The sequence below is a fragment of the Clupea harengus genome, chromosome 17 (genome assembly GCF_900700415.2).
Source record: "Clupea harengus chromosome 17, Ch_v2.0.2, whole genome shotgun sequence".
Lineage (NCBI taxonomy): Eukaryota > Metazoa > Chordata > Actinopteri > Clupeiformes > Clupeidae > Clupea > Clupea harengus.
The window spans coordinates 12,587,767-12,608,888 of record NC_045168.1 but is presented as its reverse complement, the minus strand read 5'-3'; the positions used below and the strand labels follow the sequence as shown (position 1 = coordinate 12,608,888).

Genomic DNA, 21,122 nt, shown 5'->3' with positions numbered 1-21,122 from the left:
TCTTGGCAGGCACTGATGTGACCAACAACTAATTCCAATAAGAGCCAAAATATCCCCTGTGTGTGTGTGTGTGTGTGTGTGTGAGTGTATGTATGTGAGTGTGTGTGTGTGAACATCTCACCTTTCTCCATGTAGGTATTGGGGGCCCAGTTGGGGTCTGAGTCGGCGTACGGGTCGTTGTAGTGCACCACGGCCGCCTCCTCGTCCTCGTAGTCCACTGGAGGGGGCGGGGGCGGGGGCGGCGAGTCGTCCAGCATGGGTATCTCATCCGGGGGAGGGGGCGGGGGAGGCGTGGGGGTGTCGGCAACTGCCACGCCACAGAGAGAACAACGGTGAGAGAGGCATCACTAATGACAACACACACACACACACACACACACACACACTCACTCACTCACTCACTTACAGGGAGGATACAAGGCTAATGCATGCAGCCCTTGCCTTGTGGAATAACGAAGTGGACCATGCAGGGAACCACTTGGGTTAGTGTGCTCTGATTCTCAGACATGGAGGAAACCATGCGGGTTAATATGTATTGACGCTTTGATGGGTTAGTGTGTGATGACTTGCATTCCATTCCCTCTTCTTTAGTGCCACATATCCTACTAGATTTCTAATTTACATTAACAGAAATCACATGATGGAGTGTGACTGAGGTCATCTGAACAACTTTGTTTTTTTGATTACCCTTTAACTGGGCTCCTCTTGAACGAGCTCTTGCCACCTTACGTGCTCTCATAATCCCTTGGCCGTCATGTCTCTATGCTGACCACTAGAGGGCAGCAGCGCTAGAGCTGCCTCACACCCCAAATCAACAGCATCTAATTCTATGGGATTACAGCACATTCAGACATACTTATACTAGTCTCAACCTCCAACACCGTTTATAGGTCTGTTGACTCCCTGTAGGTGGTGTTTCTCTCTCTTTAGAGGTCCTGAATGCTTGCCAGGCTCCCTACATCCCTTTCTGTGAAGACTACACGTTATGAAGTGACAGGTATCCCCTGACCCAACAGAGGGTGGCAGTCTGGATTTTCATCCAGCCTCAGTTTGTGTCCCTATATGCATGGCTCATTCTGCATGAGCTAATCAAACTATTCACCAACATAATTGCCTGGAAGCCTGTGCACTTGTGCCTTCTCTTCTTGAGGTTTGGTGTTTCTTGCTATAATAGATCTGGGTGTGCAAAACAGATACGTATGTAAAGATTTTAGATGATGGATAAATAGACTGGATGGGTGGATATTGCACCATGCTGTATTGCCAAGGCCTTTTTATGTTCATTTCTACATGTATTCAAAACATTTAATCTCCTGAACAAACAACAATAAGAGCCTTTCAATTGCAGTCGGTACATAATATGTGGGAAATCTCGCTCACAGAGGCAGAGTAAGCTTCTTTCAGCGTTACATAAATGTACGCGCACACTATTTATCAAAATGAAAGGTGGTTTTGTCACTTGATTCAGTAATGTTGCAGTGTGTGAAAAGGTGAAGTGCCTCCCCCTTCTCACTTTGTTCACCTGCACCTGTGGACGGGTCCAATTGGGACTGATTGGGCTAAATTAGCCCCTGGTGCTGCCACTCTTAAAAGGCGCACTCATTGTGGTTCGAGAGACAGACTGAACAGGCTGCAAGAAGCTGAGACAAGGTCCTAGACGAAACCTGTGCGAAACAGTTGGACCTTGTCTGTTTTAATAGCTTTAGTTTTGTTCAGGGTATGTTTCTTTGTTTTGGGGTTGGGATTACCCTGGTGTATGTGTTTATGATTTTGGGGTTCAAGTCCCTTGGTTTTTTGTATATATGTTTTGGGGTTTGAGTCCCTGGTGTAAATAAATATACAGCTGTTTTTTTATGAGAAAGCCACTGTCTCCTGCGCTGTGTGTTCTCCTGACCACCTGCAACCACGATCCAGAAGCCTACATCCCAAATCGTGAGATGGCCGGCTTGAGCGGTCTTTCACACAGTGTGTGTGTGTGTGTGTGTGTGAGAAAGAGAGAGAGGAAAGTTCAGCAGTCTCAGAGTCCCTTCCTTGTTCTGGATTACTGCGACCACTCACTTGCTAAGTGGGTCGGCATGGAGTGCAAAGGCAATAGGCATCCATCATGCAACTACAGCACACACTTCCACACACCCACATGTGCACTAAAGGGAGAGGGAGCTAAATTAGATGAAGTGTGCTACCGCTACGGCCCGTACACTCAGACGACAAGACGAACAGCATGCAGCATGCAACACACACACACACACACACACACACACACACACACACACACACACACACACACACACAGGCTGAGGGTAGAGGTAGCCATGTTGGGGTTTTATCTGGGTGGGGTTAGGACAGTCTAGCTGATGGCACTTACTGTTCTCCTGCATTCTGGCCACAAAGCCAGTCAGAGGGATCTGTGGAGTCAACTGGGGCATGGGAGGAGGAGGTGGGGCCACAGACACTGTACACCACACACACACACACACACACACACACACACACACACAACATGTGTGCACCAGCACATATATGTGCATACGCGTACACACACACACACACACACACACAGGCGCGCACACACACAGGCGCGCACACACACACACACACACGCACGCGCGCATATACACACACACGCACACACACACAACACAAGCGCGCACACACGGGGAGGCAAAAGGGACCAAGGTGAAGAAATAAGAGAGACAGAGAAAGAAACAGAAGCAGATCATCAGTTACATAGCAGAAGAGAAACCCCATGAGACAAGCATGGAGAAAAAGCCCTCTCCCCTCCCCTCCGAGCTGTGCCTGCTGCTAGACGTTTCCAAAGGTCTTTGCTGTCAAGCTGCAGCCAGCAATAGAGTCTGCTGGACATCATATTCAACCTTTACAGTCGTTCAGATGTACATCGTGCTGTACTGACATTCTTCCCTGTGCTGCACTGAAATCCCCTGCTGCTGTACCCTTCTAAAGGCTCAGGAGCAAACCTGCCGGCATAAGAACAGCTATTACTGAGGAACATCTGCAAGCATCTGATGTTGCTGATGTGAAAGTGAGAGGTGGCAAAGTGGCCACACACACACACACACACACACACACACACACACACACACACACACACACACACACAACCCAACCCAACCCTGTCTGTCTCTCTGTCTAATATCTTTATTTTCAGGTTGTGCAGTGAGCATCTCAATCGCTCAGTGGGGTTGCCAGACATGAGTGAGGCATCTGCGGAACATGGCGCTTTGAGTGGAGACTACCTGTGTGTGTGTATGAGGTTGTATCTAGGCAGGGATGATTCCTACAGGCTGCCTTCTCCGTGCCAGGGTTTGTCCAGTTTTATTTCTGCTTGCAAGGACTGGCTGCGTTCCACTGATGCCTGCAACATCCAGCAGGGTTCGGAAAGTGAAGCTACATTTCCATACAAGAGAGCCCCCATAGAGAAGCTCTGAGGGAGAGGAGAGAGGCCTTGATGCTATTTCTCTGCAGATATGGACCTGCCTGCTGGTGGATGCCCTCAGCCCATGTTAAGGGCATACTGGAGACTTCTAACCGACCCCCTGCTGCACTTTATCCCCATAGCGATTTAATCCCATCTGAAATCGCTGAGGAGACAACACTCAAGCTCTGACCTATGACCCCCAAAGAGATGTTCCTGTAACACCTGTGCCAGTCAGGTCGACTAACTCGGAGTGTGCTAGCTTTGGTGTGGAGAATCTGCAGGACTTAAGCAGTGGTGCAGACTGACCAGTGAAGAGCACCTGTAAGGTCTTCAGTAAACAACCCCCAACCCCCCAGTATGGGACGAAGGGTACGGAGCAGTGTGGGGCTCTTACTTGAGTTGGGGGGGTAGGCATTGGTGCCGCCATTGAGCTGGGGCTGCTGCTGCTGCTGCTGCTGTTGTTGTTGTAGCTGCTGCTGCTGCAGTTGCTGCTGTTGTTGTTGGTGTTGCTGATGCTGCTGCTGCAGGGAGAACTGGGAAGTGACGGAGGGTGCGCGACGATAAGTGCCCGTGGCCGATGCCATGGAGATGGAGGAGGCGGTGTTGGAGTTGTGCCGTGACATCTGCCGCGATATCGTGCCGAACTGGGACACTGCGACTGCAAGAAACAAGCACCAGAAAAAGGACAGAGAGTGAGAGAGAGAGAGAGAGAGAGAGAGAGAGAGAGAGAGAGAGAGAGAGAGAGAGAGAGAGAGAGAGAGAGAGAGAGAGAGAGAGAGAGAGAGAAGCCCAAGACAGATGAGAGACCAAGAATGAGAGCAGTGAAGACTTTCAAGACTCAGTCATTAAAATAGGGCCTAACAAGACTTCACCCACAATCCATTTCAGCTCAGAAACAAAATCAGGCATCACCCAATCAGAGATTAGGAAGAGAGAGGGAGGAAAGCATAATCGTGGGGCAGAGGGAGGAAGGCATGATCGTGGGGCAGAGGGAGGAGGGCATGATCGTGGGGCAGAGGGAGGAGGGCATGATCGTGGGGCAGAGGGAGGAGGGCATGGTCGTGGGGCAGAGGGAGGAAGGCATGGTCGTGGGGCAGAGGAGAGCCCAACAGCAGCAGTGTGAGCATACAAACCACCTGCAGTGTCACCATAAACAGGAAACGGCACATATAAATGATGAGAACCCTCCTTTGATTGGGTTGAATTGAAGAATCAGTCTGCGTTAGCATTTGCAACAAGACCAAGACACAAAAAAAAAAAAAAAAGAGCTTGCAGGGATGGCAGTTTACTGGGTTTCTGTTTCTGTCTTGGATAGCGCGCGTCTGAAGTCTTGGCTAGCGCGCGTCTGAAGTCTTGGCTAGCGCGCGTCTGAAGTCTTGGCTAGCGCGCGTCTGTGGGGTGAATGGGGGCATCGCTCTGACTCACTCAGTCATCTCCTTCCCACTGCACCACGACTCCGTCCCAAACACCACCCTGACTGTCTGTATCTCACCGCGGTGGAATATGGAAGCAGAACGCCAGATAATCAATCACCGGTGAATGTGACCACACCCTGCAGGTATCTCCAAACAGCAGGGAGCAAGTGTTTGTGTGTGTTTGTGTGTGTATATCTGTGGATAGAGGTATATTGCTTGCTATTGAGGCTATGGAAAGACTAGTCTGTAGTTGAGGAATATGTGAGGAACTGAGCATGTTGATGAGGCCATGGTGTATGTTTTTGTCCTCTGAAAAGTTTACTTTACGTCAAGGGGAGTTTGAGAGATATTTGTTTGTGTGTGTAGTGTGTGTGTTTTTGTGTATAATGCATTTCTTCCATGGGAGAATTTCCTGTTTACTGAGACAGATAACAGAAGCCCCTCAGGAGGGGAAGTTGCCTCCCCTCCCAGATGCTCTTGTGATTCTGAGGGACTGATAGAGCCTCAAGTCCCACAGGCAAACATCACAGTGTCATCACACACACACTACGCTACACTACGGTCATTAACTCCTCACAGCCCAAATCAGAGCCGCAGCGTCCTTATGTTGTAAACACATAACACAAACACACACACACAACTTCTCATCCCTCACAATCATTCAGAGATTCCACTGATTTCCCATCAAACCCGTCACCACTACAGATGTGTCAATCACACATACGAGGTCACTATTGTAAAGGATCCTGTCAGCTCTGGAGTGGCTTGCTATCAAACATCTCAGCCTGAGACCACTGCATCTTATCTCCTTGAACAGCCCTGGATTCTGTTTTTGATTGTTTAATAGTTCAGGAACCACTGGAGAATTGGAATGAGCTGCTTGATGTGGCCATATGACTGCAGGTTTCTCCAGAGCAGCACTAGTTTGTGAAGTGCAACCACCACCATCACCGTCACCATCACCACCACCACCACCACCACCACAATCCCCCAAATCAGTGCTGATCAAGCCCAGCGAAGGAGCATGATTCTGCCCCCACACACGGACGCAGAGCGGGGTCGGCGACTGAGCAGGCATCCCAGGAGGCCTCCACCTGGAGGCGGCAGAAAGGGGGTTGTATGTCTCACCATTGCCCCCCGTTGGCATTGGTGGGCCCTGCCCTGGGAGAGGGGGTGGCGGAGGTGGAGGGGGAGGAGGAGGAGGTGGTGCTCCTGGGGGAGGAGGGGCTGACATGGGTGGGGCTGCAAGCCAGGGGGAGGGGCGGGGGGGGGAGGGGGTGAATATAAAACACAAGACATCAACACGCGACACACCTGGCACAGAAATGTTTGTTTCATTTACATAAATACACTCGTTCAGCTTAATGCACATCAGCCACACACACACAGGCTTGAAACAGCACAGCCAGACAGTTACTTAATCTGCTCCATCAGACACAACTGGTCCAGACTGCTAGAGAGAAATGCAGGTTATATTCGGCCACTGGGTTGCAGGATAGGGGGGGACTGATGGCACACGTACGATAAAACTGCTGTTTTTGCATGCAGGTGTCTGAGATGGGCACTGGACACCCAACTGCACACCTTCAACCACACACACACACACACACACACACACACACACACTTCTCTGCATATACCAAAGCTTGCGTGCCTTTTGCGGACATTGTTCTACTATCTGGCTGTTGCCATGGTGACAGGACATGACGAAAGAGAGTGGTCCGTTTCTCCGCCTCGGCCCTTAATCCTGTCTGTAGAACCCTGGCGAAAAGGAGAGCACACTTCTCTCGCTCTCTCCCGCTCAACTGTTCTGTCTCTCTCGCTCTTTCCTTTTCGCTGAGCTATGACCTCTACCATCCCCTCTCTCTTTCCCCATCTCTTTCTCATCATGAACTCTAGTTCAGACTCTCCCTCCACTCACCCATTATTGCTTCCCCCACCTCCCCTAGCTTACCTGCCTCTGGCCTGTGATGTTTACTCCCTACTGCAAAAGTGTTTTTGTTCTTGGGTGGGTGTGTGTGTGTGTGTGTGTGTGTTTTGTGTGTGGAGGGACAGAGGAGGACTGAGATGGCAAGAGGCAGCATTAGAGAGAGAGGAACCAAGTTCAGAGAGACACAGACAGAAACAAATCAAGAGAAATGGATAGTGTGTGTGTGTGTGTGTGTGTGTGTGTGTGTGTGTGTGTGTGAGAGAGAGAGAGAGAGACACACAGAGAGAGAGAGAGAGTGTGTGAGTGTGTGTGTGTGTGGAAAGTGGGTCTATAATTGAGGGCCAGTCTCCCAGCTCTGCTGATTAATCCTGTCTGATAAGCATGTGCTTTGTTCTCACCCTCTCATTCAGACTAGTGGATTAATGCCTTTATGGTGATTTGATGTCCTTTCTGTCTGGCTTCGCACACACATGGCTGCTTTGTGTGTGTGTGTGTGTGTGTGTGTGTGTGTGTGTGTGTGTGTTACAACTGAAGACTGCATTAGGACGCAGTTTTTCATGTGAATTGAAAGGACTTTCAATGTTCTCACACAAATGAAAGCAAATGGAAACAAATAAATACACCTAAAAACAGCGTAACAGTTCCAAATACCCCTAAGCACACACACACACACACACACACACACACACACACACACACACACAGACAGAATTCCAAATACCCCTAAGCACAACACATTCTGTGAGATCCATACACCATTTCCTTGCAATAGCAGCCTGGAGACACAGCATGTTAGAAATCCATTATAAAAGTCAGGCCTCTTTCTTTTCTCTTGCTCCCTCTCTCAGACACACACACACACACACACATGCGTTGGGAGAGGCTAGGGAGGAGGCTAAGGGTTGAGGCTAACCTTGTCCAGAGTTAGGAATGGATGGGGTTGGTACAGCTATGGGAAGACCAACACTGCTGCCTCCGCTGTTCTCCCGGCTGCTACTCCCTCCACTACTGCCACTGAGAGAGAGAGAGAGAGAGAGAGAGAGAGAGATGTTGTAAAGAGACAGGAAAAAGAATAATAATAAAAAAAAAAAACGTTAGCCATATCTTTATCATCTGTTCCCTCCCACTGTCTTTTAAGGTGACCTGTAGCATTTTTTATTTTTTTTTTTTACTGCAGTTGAAATTTCCCCACTAAAGTCTATCGGCCTCCACAATGTAGAGGTGACCTACATACCGCCCACTCACACACACCCTCACAGTACATACATGTGCACATGTGAGCATTTACACTAGTCACATGTCGCACGAGCTCATGCACACTCTCGTTTCCATGGTACAACATGCTTCCCATCACAGCCAATAGAGAGGAAAGAGATGATGCCCTTGTTTCACTTCCAGTCCCTGGAGATACAGAGACGCAGTAAACTGCACTGGAGTGTAGCCTTAGCCTACATTTAATATAATAATGTCAAATGACTGCTGTAGTCATCCTCAAGAACGTGTTTGAGAGATGTTCCAATGGCTTCTCTTAAAGAGGAGGCTTAAGAGCCGTCCAAACTCTCCTCCCACTACAAGTGGAACAGGGGTTCAACTAGCCCCCCAAACCTCACTGCTGTCACTCTCTCAATCCCGGTCTATCCCTTTCTCTCGCTCCTTCTTTATCCCATCCTTCCTCCCTCTCTCTCTTCAGCTCCCCCCCTTCCCCCTGTGTGTTTCTCATCTCTGCCAGTCTAGCTGGGGGCTCCATAGCTTTCTCACAGCAGGGGGTGCACTCCAGTGTAAGCACATTACTCTCCCTGATCCTGCATCTCACTCCAGTGGAAGCACATTACCAGCACATTACTCTCTCTCATCCTGCATCTCACACGCACCACATTTCCTTCACCCACCCTCTACCATCGTTCGCTCCCCTTTTCTGTGTCCTTGTACTTCCTTTTGTTATTTTTATAATTTTTTCACAGCAGATTTTTTAGCTTGACAACTAAAGGGAGTGTGTGTTCTGAGCAGTCAGGCAAGGTGTGTGCACATCTCCAGTCTTTAGTCTCTTCTTCAAGCAGTAGGTTTGTGTGTGTATGTGTTTAGTGAGAGATAGAGAGATAAAGGGTGTGTGTGTGTGTGTGTGTGTGTGTGTGTGTGTGTGTGTGTGTGTGTATATCTGTGTGAGCGTGTGTGTCTGTGTGTATCTGTGTGTATCTGTGACAGCGCGCGCGCGTGTGTGTGTATGTTAATTTCGGCTGTGACAGAAAATCTGCGTACGTTTTCTGATGCTTGTTCTATGACTGCTTGTAAGGTCAACTGCAATGTATGACAATAAAATGTTTTTCTGTAGGTCTGACCCTTAATGGTGCAATTTTTTCCCTATTTTTGTTGTCAGTTTATTCAAGTCTTGAGACCATTGTCTAATTCTGAAGGCATAATATAAACACCGTTCTCCAGTGCATTCCATTTCTCCATTTCAGGTTTTAATTGAATGAAGGAGCTGACATTTAGAACTGCATAGGTTATAAATCCCCTGAAATGACAAAGCAGTCCCATGAAATAATACTGTTTCCTATTCCTTTCAGGAAAACATGTTTACTTCATAAGCATCTAATTTTTGGCGACAATATTTTTTTAACGTGAACTTTGATAAGGCAACCACTTTTGAATCTCCAAAACTGACTGTGTGATTATAAGGCTGATTAAGATGATGCCATCTGCCTCAGCATATTGTAGATTACTAACCTACTCCAATTTCTAGTATTGAAAACATTTTTAGAATATGGATAAGAGGTACCGTTATGACATTTAACTTTTCAGTTTTTGACATTTAACAGTTTCAGCTAGTTGTCAGCAATTAAATAAAAAATACTGTGAAATATTGTATTGCGAATAGTTGCAGTGCAGCAATCACAGAGCGAGGATCACCAAACGTCCTGAGACCTTCTCTCAGACAGATGAGACAGATGTTCGGATCATCGTGGTTCTCAATATGATGATAATGGACATATCTCTAAAGCTAGCTAGTGTACCCATGTGTGATTTTTTGGTATGTATTAAAGCAACCAGTTTCTCTTCTACCACATGATAAAAGCCAAAAGCATTTAATGTCATTGACTTTGGCACACCTCACCCCTTCCACTTGCAACATTCTAGAATTCTGTCAGTCTCCATTCTTCATGTCTTACTGGGGGGGGGAATCAACATGGTTGATCAATTGGATGGAAATTTTAGGATGTCAATGAATAAGCCTGCAATTTGTGCTTATTTAAAGAGGCTGGCAATATCGACTCGAATTCAAATTGTGAGAAAAATAAAACGTGAGATTTTCTGGCCACCGAGCACCGCACAGGGAGGATAAATCGTGCCCAGGTCTCACTGGGGGTGTAAAGCTGCCAGTCACAGCTGGGGTGAAGGAGGGCACAGCTGGCAGCGGGTCAACAGATCGGCCCCCCAGACGCCATCCAAGAAACGTCGGGGAGGCGAAACCAACGAGAGACAGATAAATCAGGGGGGAAAGGAGCTGTGATATTTATACGGCTGGTGGCAGTGGGTATTAAAGCCTTTTTAGTTAATGAGGCCACTTCACTCACTAGCATCTCTTTGGCTCTAGCAGCCTCGGTCCTATGGGCTGCTGTCCAACACACTGCTACACTACACTACAATCCTCCAAGATGACTAAAAGAAAATAGAAATGTGTTTCATCTTATCTGTAAAAACAAGGGTATATGTGGCTCTGTCACTTTTAAATGTAGAGAGAGGGCCAAAGACAGCAAGTCATAAAAAGGTAAGAGGTGTGTGTGTGTGTGTGTGTGTGTGTGTGTGTGTGTGTGTTGAGAGACAGCCTAGTGCAGGGTACGCCATTGGCTTTTATTCATTCTCATGCTTTTCATTCTAATACGGAGCCAAGTGATACACTCTTAAACACATCAGGCAGAACTCCTTCAAAGGATTTGGGTATACATAGCATTCAGTCCTGTTAGTCCACTGAGTGTTGTTGAGTTTGTACTGTATGCGCACGTGTGTGTGTGTGTGTGTGTGTGTGTGTGTGTGTGTGTGTGTGTGTGTGTGTGTGTCTTACCTGTGGGTCCTGGGTCTCTGGTTGAGAGAGGCGGTCCGTCCAGGGCTGTGTTGGCCGTGCTGGCTGCCCAGTCGTGCCGGGCTCGTCATGTAGTCATTGGGCACAGTGGGTGGCTTCACTGGCTCCAGAGTCTTATAAGAGGTGTTGCGTCTGAGTCACACACACAAACATTCATTCATGTCCATGACCAGCTTTTTAGTAATTCATGTTAAAAAGCTTCACTGAAATGTGTTAAGTTTGGGATTAGTGTCTGCTCTCTGTCATCCACTGCTAGGGGTTTTCTGATCTAAATGTCTCCCCCCGCCAGGCTTTGACTAAAAACTGGTGAGTTCACGATGTATGTTGTGTTGTATGCATCAGGGTTTGTGTTTTAAAAACACAAACGTACAGAGCACAACACTTAAGAGTTGTGCAGTACATGATGCAACTGTTGAGTATGGTGTGTTGCTCATTAAAGTGGGTTTTGTTGTCTGTGTTTACATGGCTTTTACCAGACTTGAGTGGCAAACAGCTTACCCAAGAGTGCCACGCCCAGACATGGGCGGGCTGGGCGGCTTTTGAGTTGGCGGATTGGTCCTGGAGATTGTTCCGGTCCCTCTGATTGGCTGATTGTTTCCATGTTGCTGTTGCAAAACATCGGCAGAAAATGAGTCACAGTCCAGGTTTTGGATTTAATTTCCTAGATACAAACCTCCACAATAAACATCACTAATGTGTTAACAGACACTTATGAAGCCGTCAAAATGAACACAGCCCAAATAGCTGAAATGGTGCTTTAACTGTATTAAGTATCGGATTAATAAACACATTAAGATACTCTACATGACAACTACAACTACATGAAGGGGAGTTCTGGAGATTTCTAGATTAAAACTTGACATTGGAGAAGAGAACACAGAGGGAGAGAGAGGTGAATGGAGGTGGAGCAATGCCCAGATGGCCCAAGCCGTTTAGCCACTTTTAAACAGGCATGATCGCTAGCTTCCGTTATAAACAAGCATTCGAGACAAAAACAACAACATAATCGCTGACAACTGTATGTCTCACGGCATCCAGTCATCCATGGCTGAGCTTCAGGCTTATAATGTTAACCACAGAGCAAATCCAGTAGTGACCAAGTACCTCGGTTGTGGCATGACACAACTGGGCAGCTCTCTTCCCGAGAACCATACACTGAAGGAAGATGTTAAATGTCATTGTGTAGAGCATAATTAACCTACGTCACCTAACAGTTAACGAGTTAAAGATCGTTAATTGAACAGATATTAGAGGGCTCTACTTGAGCGTTAATGGGAAACTAGCGGACACTGCTGCTAAGACACATATGGAGTATTAATGACTGACAGGGGAGAGCTGGACCACTAGGGCTGGGCTGGGCTGGGATGGGATGGGGGGGGGGGGGGGGGGGGGGCATACTGCTGCAGTGTATCAATAATGAACAAGGGACAGGGGGAGACTGGGGCGAGAGACACACGGGACACACTTACCTTGGCTTTTAGCCACTAGCGTGGGCAGTGAGAAAGAGAGAGAGAGAAAAAACAGGCATGTCAACATCACCGCATCTTTATGGTTCAACATTGCATGTACAAATAGGGAGAGAGAGAAGGCGAGGCGTCCTTGCACAACACTGTGCTCAAGAGGAGAACACAATGGCATGTAGGCGCACACACACACACACCACACACACACACCTTTAAGAGAGCAGTGAAAAGTCTCTCCCTAAATTCCATTGAGGGTTTTTGTGTGATCTGCCCATCATGGCACTCACACATGAGCACAGATCACTGTGGCCCTTCAGGATGTTGTAAACCAATATTTTGCTATATTTACTCAAACCATCTTTTATTCATTCATTCAACGTTATGAGGATTTCTAGAGGCCCGTGGAGGCCTTGTTAACTGCATCTGTCTTAGGTACAGTGCCACCACTGCATTGACCTGCTCTCCAGTGAGTCAAGCTATGCTAATTGTCACATCTATAATTCAGAGTCCCTGGTGGCCTGTAGTGGTCTGTTGTAGAACGCAGAGACGGGGGGGGGGGGGGGGTAATTGTTGTATTTTACAGACTTGTATTTAAGAAACTCAGGAATGATGACACTAAAGCCTGTTGGATGGGAGTGTGTGTGTGTGTGTGTGTGTGTGTGTGTGTGTGTGTGTGTGTGTGTGCAACCTAGATATCTCCTGTGATCGAGGCAAGGGTGCATATCTGTTGGCTGAACATGGAGGTTCTCGTGTGGCCATGAAGGACACAGGAGGAACGAGTATATATAAAATAATAAAATAAAATTAAAAAAAAGAGAGAAAACAACTGACATCTCCCCCTGCATTCCAGGAGCTGTTGACTAGATTAAGAGTCAGCTGATGAAGGGGGAGAGCAATAGGTCTCCGGAAAGTGGCAAGGAAAACACACAACGGTGGTCCACAGGGGCCAGAGCAGGAGAGAGAGAGAGAGAGACTCTAATCCTGATGTTCTAATCATATGACGCAGGGTACCATGACGCTAATGTTGTTGAGAAACACATCAGAGAGAAAAGATGGGACATTGATTATTGGGGAGAAGGCAGTATTGCTGCTAGCATGTTGGGTGGCACAGTGAGGTGTACGTATACAGAAGTATGTAGGGTGTCAAGGCGGGTGTATACCTGTGAAGTTGGACTGGGCGCATGTGAAGCTGGACTGGGCGCATGGGAAGCTGGACTGGGCGCATGGGAAGCTGGACTGGGCGCATGGGAAGCTGGACTGGGCGCATGGGAAGCTGGACTGGGCGCATGGGAAGCTGGACTGGGCGCATGTGAAGCTGGACTGGGCGCATGTGAAGCTGGACTGGGCGCATGGGAAGCTGGACTGGGCGCATGGGAAGCTGGACTGGGCGCATGGGAAGCTGGACTGGGCGCATGTGAAGCTGGACTGGGCGCATGTATAGTTGGACTGGGCGCATGTGAAGTTGGACTGGGCGCAGGTGAAGTTGGACTGGGCGCAGGTGAAGTTGGACTGGGCGCATGTGAAGTTGGACTGGGCGCATGTGAAGTTGGACTGGGCGCAGGTGAAGTTGGACTGGGCGCATGTATAGTTGGACTGGGCGCATGTATAGTTGGACTGGGCGCATGTATAGTTGGACTGGGCGCAGGTGAAGTTGGACTGGGCGCATGTACTAATGTGTGCATTCCACTGCTTACTGCTTTCTGCTTTCTTGGGGATTGTGGTTCTGGAATGATCAAAAACCTTTTCCGGAGCCCCACTTAAATGTATGAAAACTAAATGTACAATATTTTCCTGATTGCAGTTTGTGTGTGTGTTTCCCCAAAATAGTGGCTTTGTGTGCATTTCTCTTTATCCTTTTAAAAGTGCCTTCTTATAAATAATCTCTGAGAATCCAACCCCAGACAAGAGATAAAAGTATTTGCCGCAATGCATCACAATAAAACTCCCTCACACACAAACACACAAAAACCCAGACTCCAAATCCAACCACATGTTTTTCACGGAGAACGGGCCAAACTAGGACTCCAGTGTTCCCCCGAGACATCAGACCATGCGACGGCCCAGAGTCAAGGTTAAATATCCCAGCGGCTGCAGCTTATGCAACTGGGCAGCTGCCACTTTTAACCCTGCTTTAGACTGAATCCCACGGGAGGACATTGATCAGTTGGCTTCCTGTGATGCGAGATGCACTGGCAGCTTTACGGGAAATCGATAAGCCATAGTGTGTTGAGAGTGTGAATGAGTGGCCTTTATGTGTTGTCCGTGGGGGGGGGGGGGGGGGGGGGGGGGGGGGGGATGCTTGCGGTGTGTGTGTGTGTGTGTGTGTGTGTGTGTGTGTGTGTGTGTGTGTGTGTGGATGTCATAGTGGCTCTAATCCCTGTTTTGCGCTGAAGGGATGCTGGAAATCCACCCAGATTAAAGGCACTGACGCGTCTGCAGGACTGCTCCAGCTGAGATCCAGAGCGGAGGGCCAATGGCATTACCATCTATAACTCGCTATGGTCCACCTTCACATATGTATTAACATGGTGGCCTTCACATATGCATTAACATGGTGGCCTTCACATATGCATTAACATGGTGGCCTTAAGAGGGAACACGGTGCATTACCATCTATAACGTGTCATGGTCCACCTTCACATATGCATTAACATGGTGGCCTTAAGAGGGAACACAGTGCATTACCATCTATAACGTGCCATGGTCCACCTGCGCATGAGGCAGCACTGTTAACAGCAGGACCAGGTGGAGGAATATGTGAATGAAAGAAAGCACAGGTCAATAGAGGAATAAATAACAAATAATTTGAAATTCATTTTTAAAAATGAAAATGTCTGACTTCTGATTTGTAGCCTGTGAGTTTTTTTTCTGTGAAATACAGTCAGATGGATGGATGGATGTTTTTTTTGTCGAAGCTATGCCAATCTCTTTTTGCTCTTGTAACAGTTAACAGACAGCTCTAATTGATTGGGTGATGGATGGGTGGCTGGGAGCCTGATGTCGTTTCAGCTGAGCGGTGTGTGTGTGTGAGCTGATCTCTCTCTGTGCATGTGTGTGTGTGTGTGAGAGCGTGTGTGTGTAACAACTCAAGATTACTGTGTGTGTGTGTAACAACTCTCGAGATTACTGTGTGTGTGTGTGTGTGTGTGTGTGTGTGTGTGTGTGTGTGTGTGCGCACGTGAAGGCCCAACATGCTATTGTGATTGTTTCACTTTCACATATAGTTTTCGTCAGGTAAAGCAAACTCAGCTTTGGGAGGTGGGACAGAAACAGACACTTGGGGAGAGTCTGAGTCTCTCTCCATCACATGCCAGGCGAGGCTCTCAATATGGCAGTGCAGCATCATCTCTGCTCTGCGCACATCTACTGATGGCTCAGGTCTCACAGCCACGCTGACGGAGCTTAAGGACCACTCAGACGGGCTCAGAATAAGACAGGAGGAGAAGGAACCGCAGGACAGTAAGGTAAGGTTACAAAACACACGCAAGAAGATCAGACAGGATGCTGCATGTGTACGAGAGAGAGAGATATTCCCAGAATTCCAACATCTAAATGATCTGGACAGACTTTCAGTTCTACTGGTAGAGAGGGAGGACTGCTGTAGACTGGCAGCAAAATATGTATCAGCCTGTCATGAGCTCCACAATAACATGAACCCCCTGTCCCAGATAACGAATATTTAATGTTTAATAATTAACAATGAACCTGTTATATGTTTCTATACCACATTGTTACCACCTATACCTTATTGTTTGTTTTTATTTATGTTTATTGTGCTTGTACATTTTATGTAAACATGCTTTGGCAACGTTGTATTGTATGCAGTCATGCCAATAAAGCCTTTTTGAATTGAATTGAATTTAATTGAGAGAAAGAGACCAAAGAAGTGTAAAAAGGAAGCAGTAAAAAAACTAAAAACAAAATTGAGAACAGCTTGAGGAAGAGACAAAGCTGATGGACCAAATGAAGGAACATGGACAGACACGACTAGAGAGAGAGAGAGAGAGAGAGAGAGGAGGAACATGGACAGACACAACTAGAGGAAGAGTAAAGAGGGCACACCTTGACTCCGTGGCCCACGTCGTCCAGCACGTTGTAGTCGATGGGCTTCCTGATGTAGCGCACGGGACGCTCCATGTTGGCCGGAGCGATGATCTTGTGCGTGCGCGCCGTGTTCTTGTTGGTGGTCAGGATGCCGATCTCCCGCCGGGCCACCTTCTCCTTGTGGATGTCCACCGTCTGCACAGAGTGAGGAAGAAGACGACGGAAGGAAAAAATGAGTCTGTTTGTGGGATTTGGTGTTATTGCACTTTTGGGGCTGTCATTTTAAAATAAAGGTTTCACAAACAAAAGAAAAGAAAAAAAAAGTCAGCGACAGCCAAATCACAAGCATGGCAGACACTTTAACCAAATGACACGCTTGTCACTTATTGACTCTTATCCTATTTAATGCAATCAGGGGCCAGCTGGAGCTGGGCATGTTAAATCTTCTCACAAAAGGTGAAGATGGACAGATCCACACACACACACAAAATCAACTTACAGGACACAACACACAGCGCAATAACAGAGTGACCTTTAGAGAGTGACCAGCAGAGAGGCGCTTCTGTCTGCGTGTCTGCGTGTGTGTGTGTGTGTGTGTGTGTGTGTGTGTGTGTGTGTGTGTGTGTGTGTGTGTGTGGTGTGTGTGGCCTCTTGGGATGAATCCTAACATGCTGGCTGACAGACGGCAAAGGTGAACCGTGCAGAAGGAGACTTTACAGAAGGAGCAGCACAGGGGTCAGGGAAAGAGTGAGTAGGTCCGGGGTCAATGTTGCCATAGTAACATACAGCATAATAAAGCAGGATGCTAATAAGACCGGGGTCTTTGGTTTGACGTTCAGGGAGGTACACACACACACACACACACAGGATAGGAACATGTATTTTTATGGAGGTACATTAAAAAAAAAAAAGTATGTATGTAGAGGACCACTTGGACTGGGGTTGGCTCCTGGTTTTGACTAAACTCCCTCTGCCTCATCCTCCCATTGGCCTGTCCCTGCTTCAAACCTCACACTGGCCCTTTAAATAATAATAAAAAAAAGATACCTACTCAAAATACAGCACTGGGCCTAGCCAACATAGGTCACATTTTGACTTGCTAACAGGAGTTAATTTGGTTGATCATACAAGGGATTAGGAAGGCTTGCATTTTTTCTTCATCATCTTCTTACTGAAGTGCTTTTTAAATAGTTTTATAAAGAGAGACAGTTGCAAGGTTAACGAAACTCCACTTAGCCCTAAGGGGGTAGGAATTCATTATTGAAGGAGAGGGTGAATAAAAATGAATGTTTGGCTTCCAAATTGCCTCTTGGTATGACAAATCGCTTGCATCTCCTTAAAGCTGACTAATTATATTCCTCCCTTGTCTCCTCCAAAAGATTTTCAGAGTTCACCTACACTGGGGTGAATGTGCTTCCGAAGTCATGCATTCTCAAGTATTCATGCTTGCAAAACCCTCCAGAGGCTCACTATGTTGCCATCACAGAAAACATGCACACACACACGCGCACACACACACACACAGTGTTGCACTAATACAGCATGTCATTCAAAGTTTTTCTAAAATAAATCTGAAACATTTATAAGCAATCACTGTCCACAGAGTCATTGGGTGCAGCTTTGCCTTTACCATGCATGTGTGTGCGCACACACACACACACACACACACACACACACACACACACACACAGTATTAGCACAGAAAAGGCTATTGAGCGGATGCTCAGAGAGCAACAGATGAAAGCACCACTGTGTCTACGGAGAAGACAACCATCTCTCTTTCTCTGTCTTTCCGTCTCTCTCTCTAGGGAGGCCTTCATGGGTCGCAGCCAACAGATCATTCCTTTCATTCCACTGGGACGTCGTCAGGTCAGAGAGGCTGTGGCTGAGGGAAGCCCTGTGTGGGCCCTCTGTACCTCTCAGGACCAAAACGCCGTCCCTCAGGCCCCCTCTCTCTCTCTGGGAGTGTTGGGGCCAGCGTCTCCGACAGGGTCTCCCTCTGTGTTAGGGCCAGCGTATTCAACAGGGTCTCCCTCTGTGTGTTAGGGACAGGGCCTCCAACTGGGTCTCCCTCTGTGTTGGGGGCAGGGTCTCCCCCCTGCATGTCTGTCTGTCTGACCCTGGGCTAGCCCTAAGAGCACTCATGCATTCATGCCTGCCAGCTCAGTCCTTGCATGCTGTACTTACAGCTCACTCAGTTACTTCATGCACCATGCCTTAGTTGGTGGAACATGTGAAAGAAAAAGGGAGCATCCGTGCAAAGACGAGCTGGTTTAACCAGTCTTTAGCTCAATAATTTACTCCTACTGAACAAAACAAATACAATGCATATCTTCGCTGTACTGAAATCTTGCTTTGGACCAAACTATCAACTTAGGGAGTTTTTACACCTGCGCGCTCATCAACTGATTCTGACCAGAGGGTGTGAAATGATGGGTGTGACAAGGGCAACTGTAGAAACCGTTAGCAACCACAGCACCAAAAAGCAGTCCTTCCACGCCACTAATCTGTAGACGCTAGTATGAGATGCCCTGGATGAGAGCTCTTCCTCTTCCTCTTCTGCTGGTGGCTGAGAGCAGGAAACTCAGAGCGGCTGATAAAGGCGAGGCCCTCTCTGCTGGAGCGCGCCACGGCCACTTTTATTGCCAAACAATAAACAGGGAAAAGGAGGGAACAGAGCCAAAGGACTTGTGTTTAATGGAGAGGTGCTTAGAGTAGAGTCAGTGGAATGTGTGTGTGTGTGTGATTGTGTGATTGTGTGTGAGTGAGTGAGTGAGCGCGTGTGTGTGTGTGTGTGTGTACGCACATGTACTATCAGGCTGAGTGTTCCTGACTCTGGACAACCGACGCGGAGCGACCTCAACTGACCTCTGCACGGGAGAGAGAGTCAACAAGGAGTCGCAGCGTCTGGTCTGGTCATAGGTCTCCATTCCAAAGACAAATACAAATCCCAGCAGCCTCCTCCCTCCCCCTTCATTCCGTCACTCACTAACTCACCTCACTCGCTCTACCCCTCGCCGTCCCTCCCACACACACGTCCATCACCTCCAGAGAGGCTGGGAAAAAAGAAAAAAAGAGAAAAAAACTAAAATGTGTGAAAAGGGGGAGAGCTGTGGGCCCAGGGTGAGAAACTGTACTGCTAATGTTCTGCTTGTGCTGCGTCTTCACTGTGTGTGTGTGTGTGTGTGTGTGTGTGTGTGTGTAATGGGAGTGTCTCGGGGAGCAGTGCCTGCGTTTATCATTGCCGTGCAGCACAAACACGACTGCAGCTGGCCAAGGACAGGAAGCAGAGGGGGAAGAGAGAAAGAAAAGGAGGAGGGGGTGATTTCATCTCCTTCCTGTGAGCCAAGCGAGAGAAAGAAAAAAATGGCTTGCTGCTTATCACCACCCTCGCCCTCCATTTTTACACAAGAGCTGCAAGAAGAGACGAAGAGAGAGCAGTGTGTTCTTAAGAGTATAAATGGCAGGAAGTTTATTCCGAGCGTGTGTGTGTGATGGTGTGTGTGTGTGTGTGGGGGGGTCCTACTATGAGAGAGTTGTGTTTGGTCTGAGAGACCGTAAGAGTGTGTAAGAGAGAGTGTGTGTGTGTGTGTGTGTGTGTGTGTGTGTGTGTGTGTGTATATAGAGTATCTTCCAGAGGGAAAGTACTTCAACAAAAAAAGATCCAGCTGGGAGAGGAGGAGAGCCGAGTTATTTGTATTTTGTCTTCCTCCTGACCTCATTATCCAGAACACAATATCCTCCTGCTTCTCATTGCTCCCTCTCTCTCTCGCCTTCTCTGTCCCTGTGTGTGTGTGTGAGAGAGAAAGAGGGTTTAAGAGAGAGTGAGCTGAAGAGATAGGAGGTTTGTTTATGTGTCCGTAGGATACCTCAGGAGCGAGATCCGAGTGCAATGCTAATTAGCCGCAAGCCTCGGCTGCCAGATTGATCCACAAACTCTCCATCACTGTCAGTCAGAACTGCCAAGGGATCAGTTCCCAGAATTCCAGACCTCTGGTCCTTTCTGGATACACTGCCCCCCCCCCCCCCCCCCCCCCATTTTTTCATTTCTTTCCTCTTCTTTGACCTCCTGCTTTTCTCCTCTGCTTCGTCATCATTATGCTCCCCTTCCATCCATTCCTCCATCAACCCCCCCCCCCCTTCTTCTGCCCTCCCCAGTATGCTTGCCCCTCCTTTTCACTCTTCCCTTCTCAGATTCTTCTGCTTTTCTTCTTCTCCTCCTTGTGACTCCTTCCCTCCCTCTGCTCTCTTCGCGGTTTAGCAGATGGGCCGTCAGGTTGTGAAGTCCATGAGAGAGGAGTGTCTGAGTCACTGGAGACGCTCATCACTGCACGGAACAGCATGGTCACCGCCAGCCCCCGGGCCAGCCACACACACACACACACACACACACACACACACACACACACACACCCCTCTCTCTCTTTCTTTCTTTCTGGACTTCCCCCACCCACGTGGCACTCAGTCATCCATCCCTGCCTGCCCATTCCAGGTCATCAGGAGCCTGAAGCTGGGTTCCAGAGCACATCCACGGTCTACAGTCTCCTTTAGGAGGTTGGCGAATGTCAGCCAGAGGTTCTTAACGCTGAACTGAACACTGGATTGTTTGAATTGGCAGAGAGTTGTATGAAGGGGGTGGCTGTTACGGTTTTGGTCAGACTTCTGGAAGCTTCTACTGTAGGTCAAGTGCAATGTTGCCCGTGAGATCCCTTGTTTTGGAGTAGATCAGATCATACGCTAAAAGTACTCGCCCAGA

At 48.0% G+C, this 21,122-nt stretch overlaps 1 protein-coding gene across 3 annotated transcripts in view; it reads right to left on the bottom strand.

The window, feature by feature from the left end:
- The window catches only part of abi1a (abl-interactor 1a), a 51,887-nt gene that overhangs the window by 2,241 nt on the left and 28,524 nt on the right, over positions 1-21,122 (bottom strand). The window contains exons 3-11 of one of the 3 annotated variants that reach the window (XM_031583685.2): positions 16,385-16,561; positions 12,329-12,343; positions 11,358-11,464; positions 10,842-10,991; positions 7,695-7,795; positions 5,980-6,093; positions 3,831-4,094; positions 2,366-2,452; positions 122-307 (exon numbers count right to left, since the gene is read on the bottom strand). In XM_031583685.2, coding sequence (XP_031439545.1) covers positions 122-307; positions 2,366-2,452; positions 3,831-4,094; positions 5,980-6,093; positions 7,695-7,795; positions 10,842-10,991; positions 11,358-11,464; positions 12,329-12,343; positions 16,385-16,561 — 1,201 coding nt within the window. The remainder of the gene's footprint in view (positions 1-121; positions 308-2,365; positions 2,453-3,830; positions 4,095-5,979; positions 6,094-7,694; positions 7,796-10,841; positions 10,992-11,357; positions 11,465-12,328; positions 12,344-16,384; positions 16,562-21,122) is intronic. The other 2 variants (XM_031583688.2, XM_012815195.3) reach the window with 2 other exon arrangements.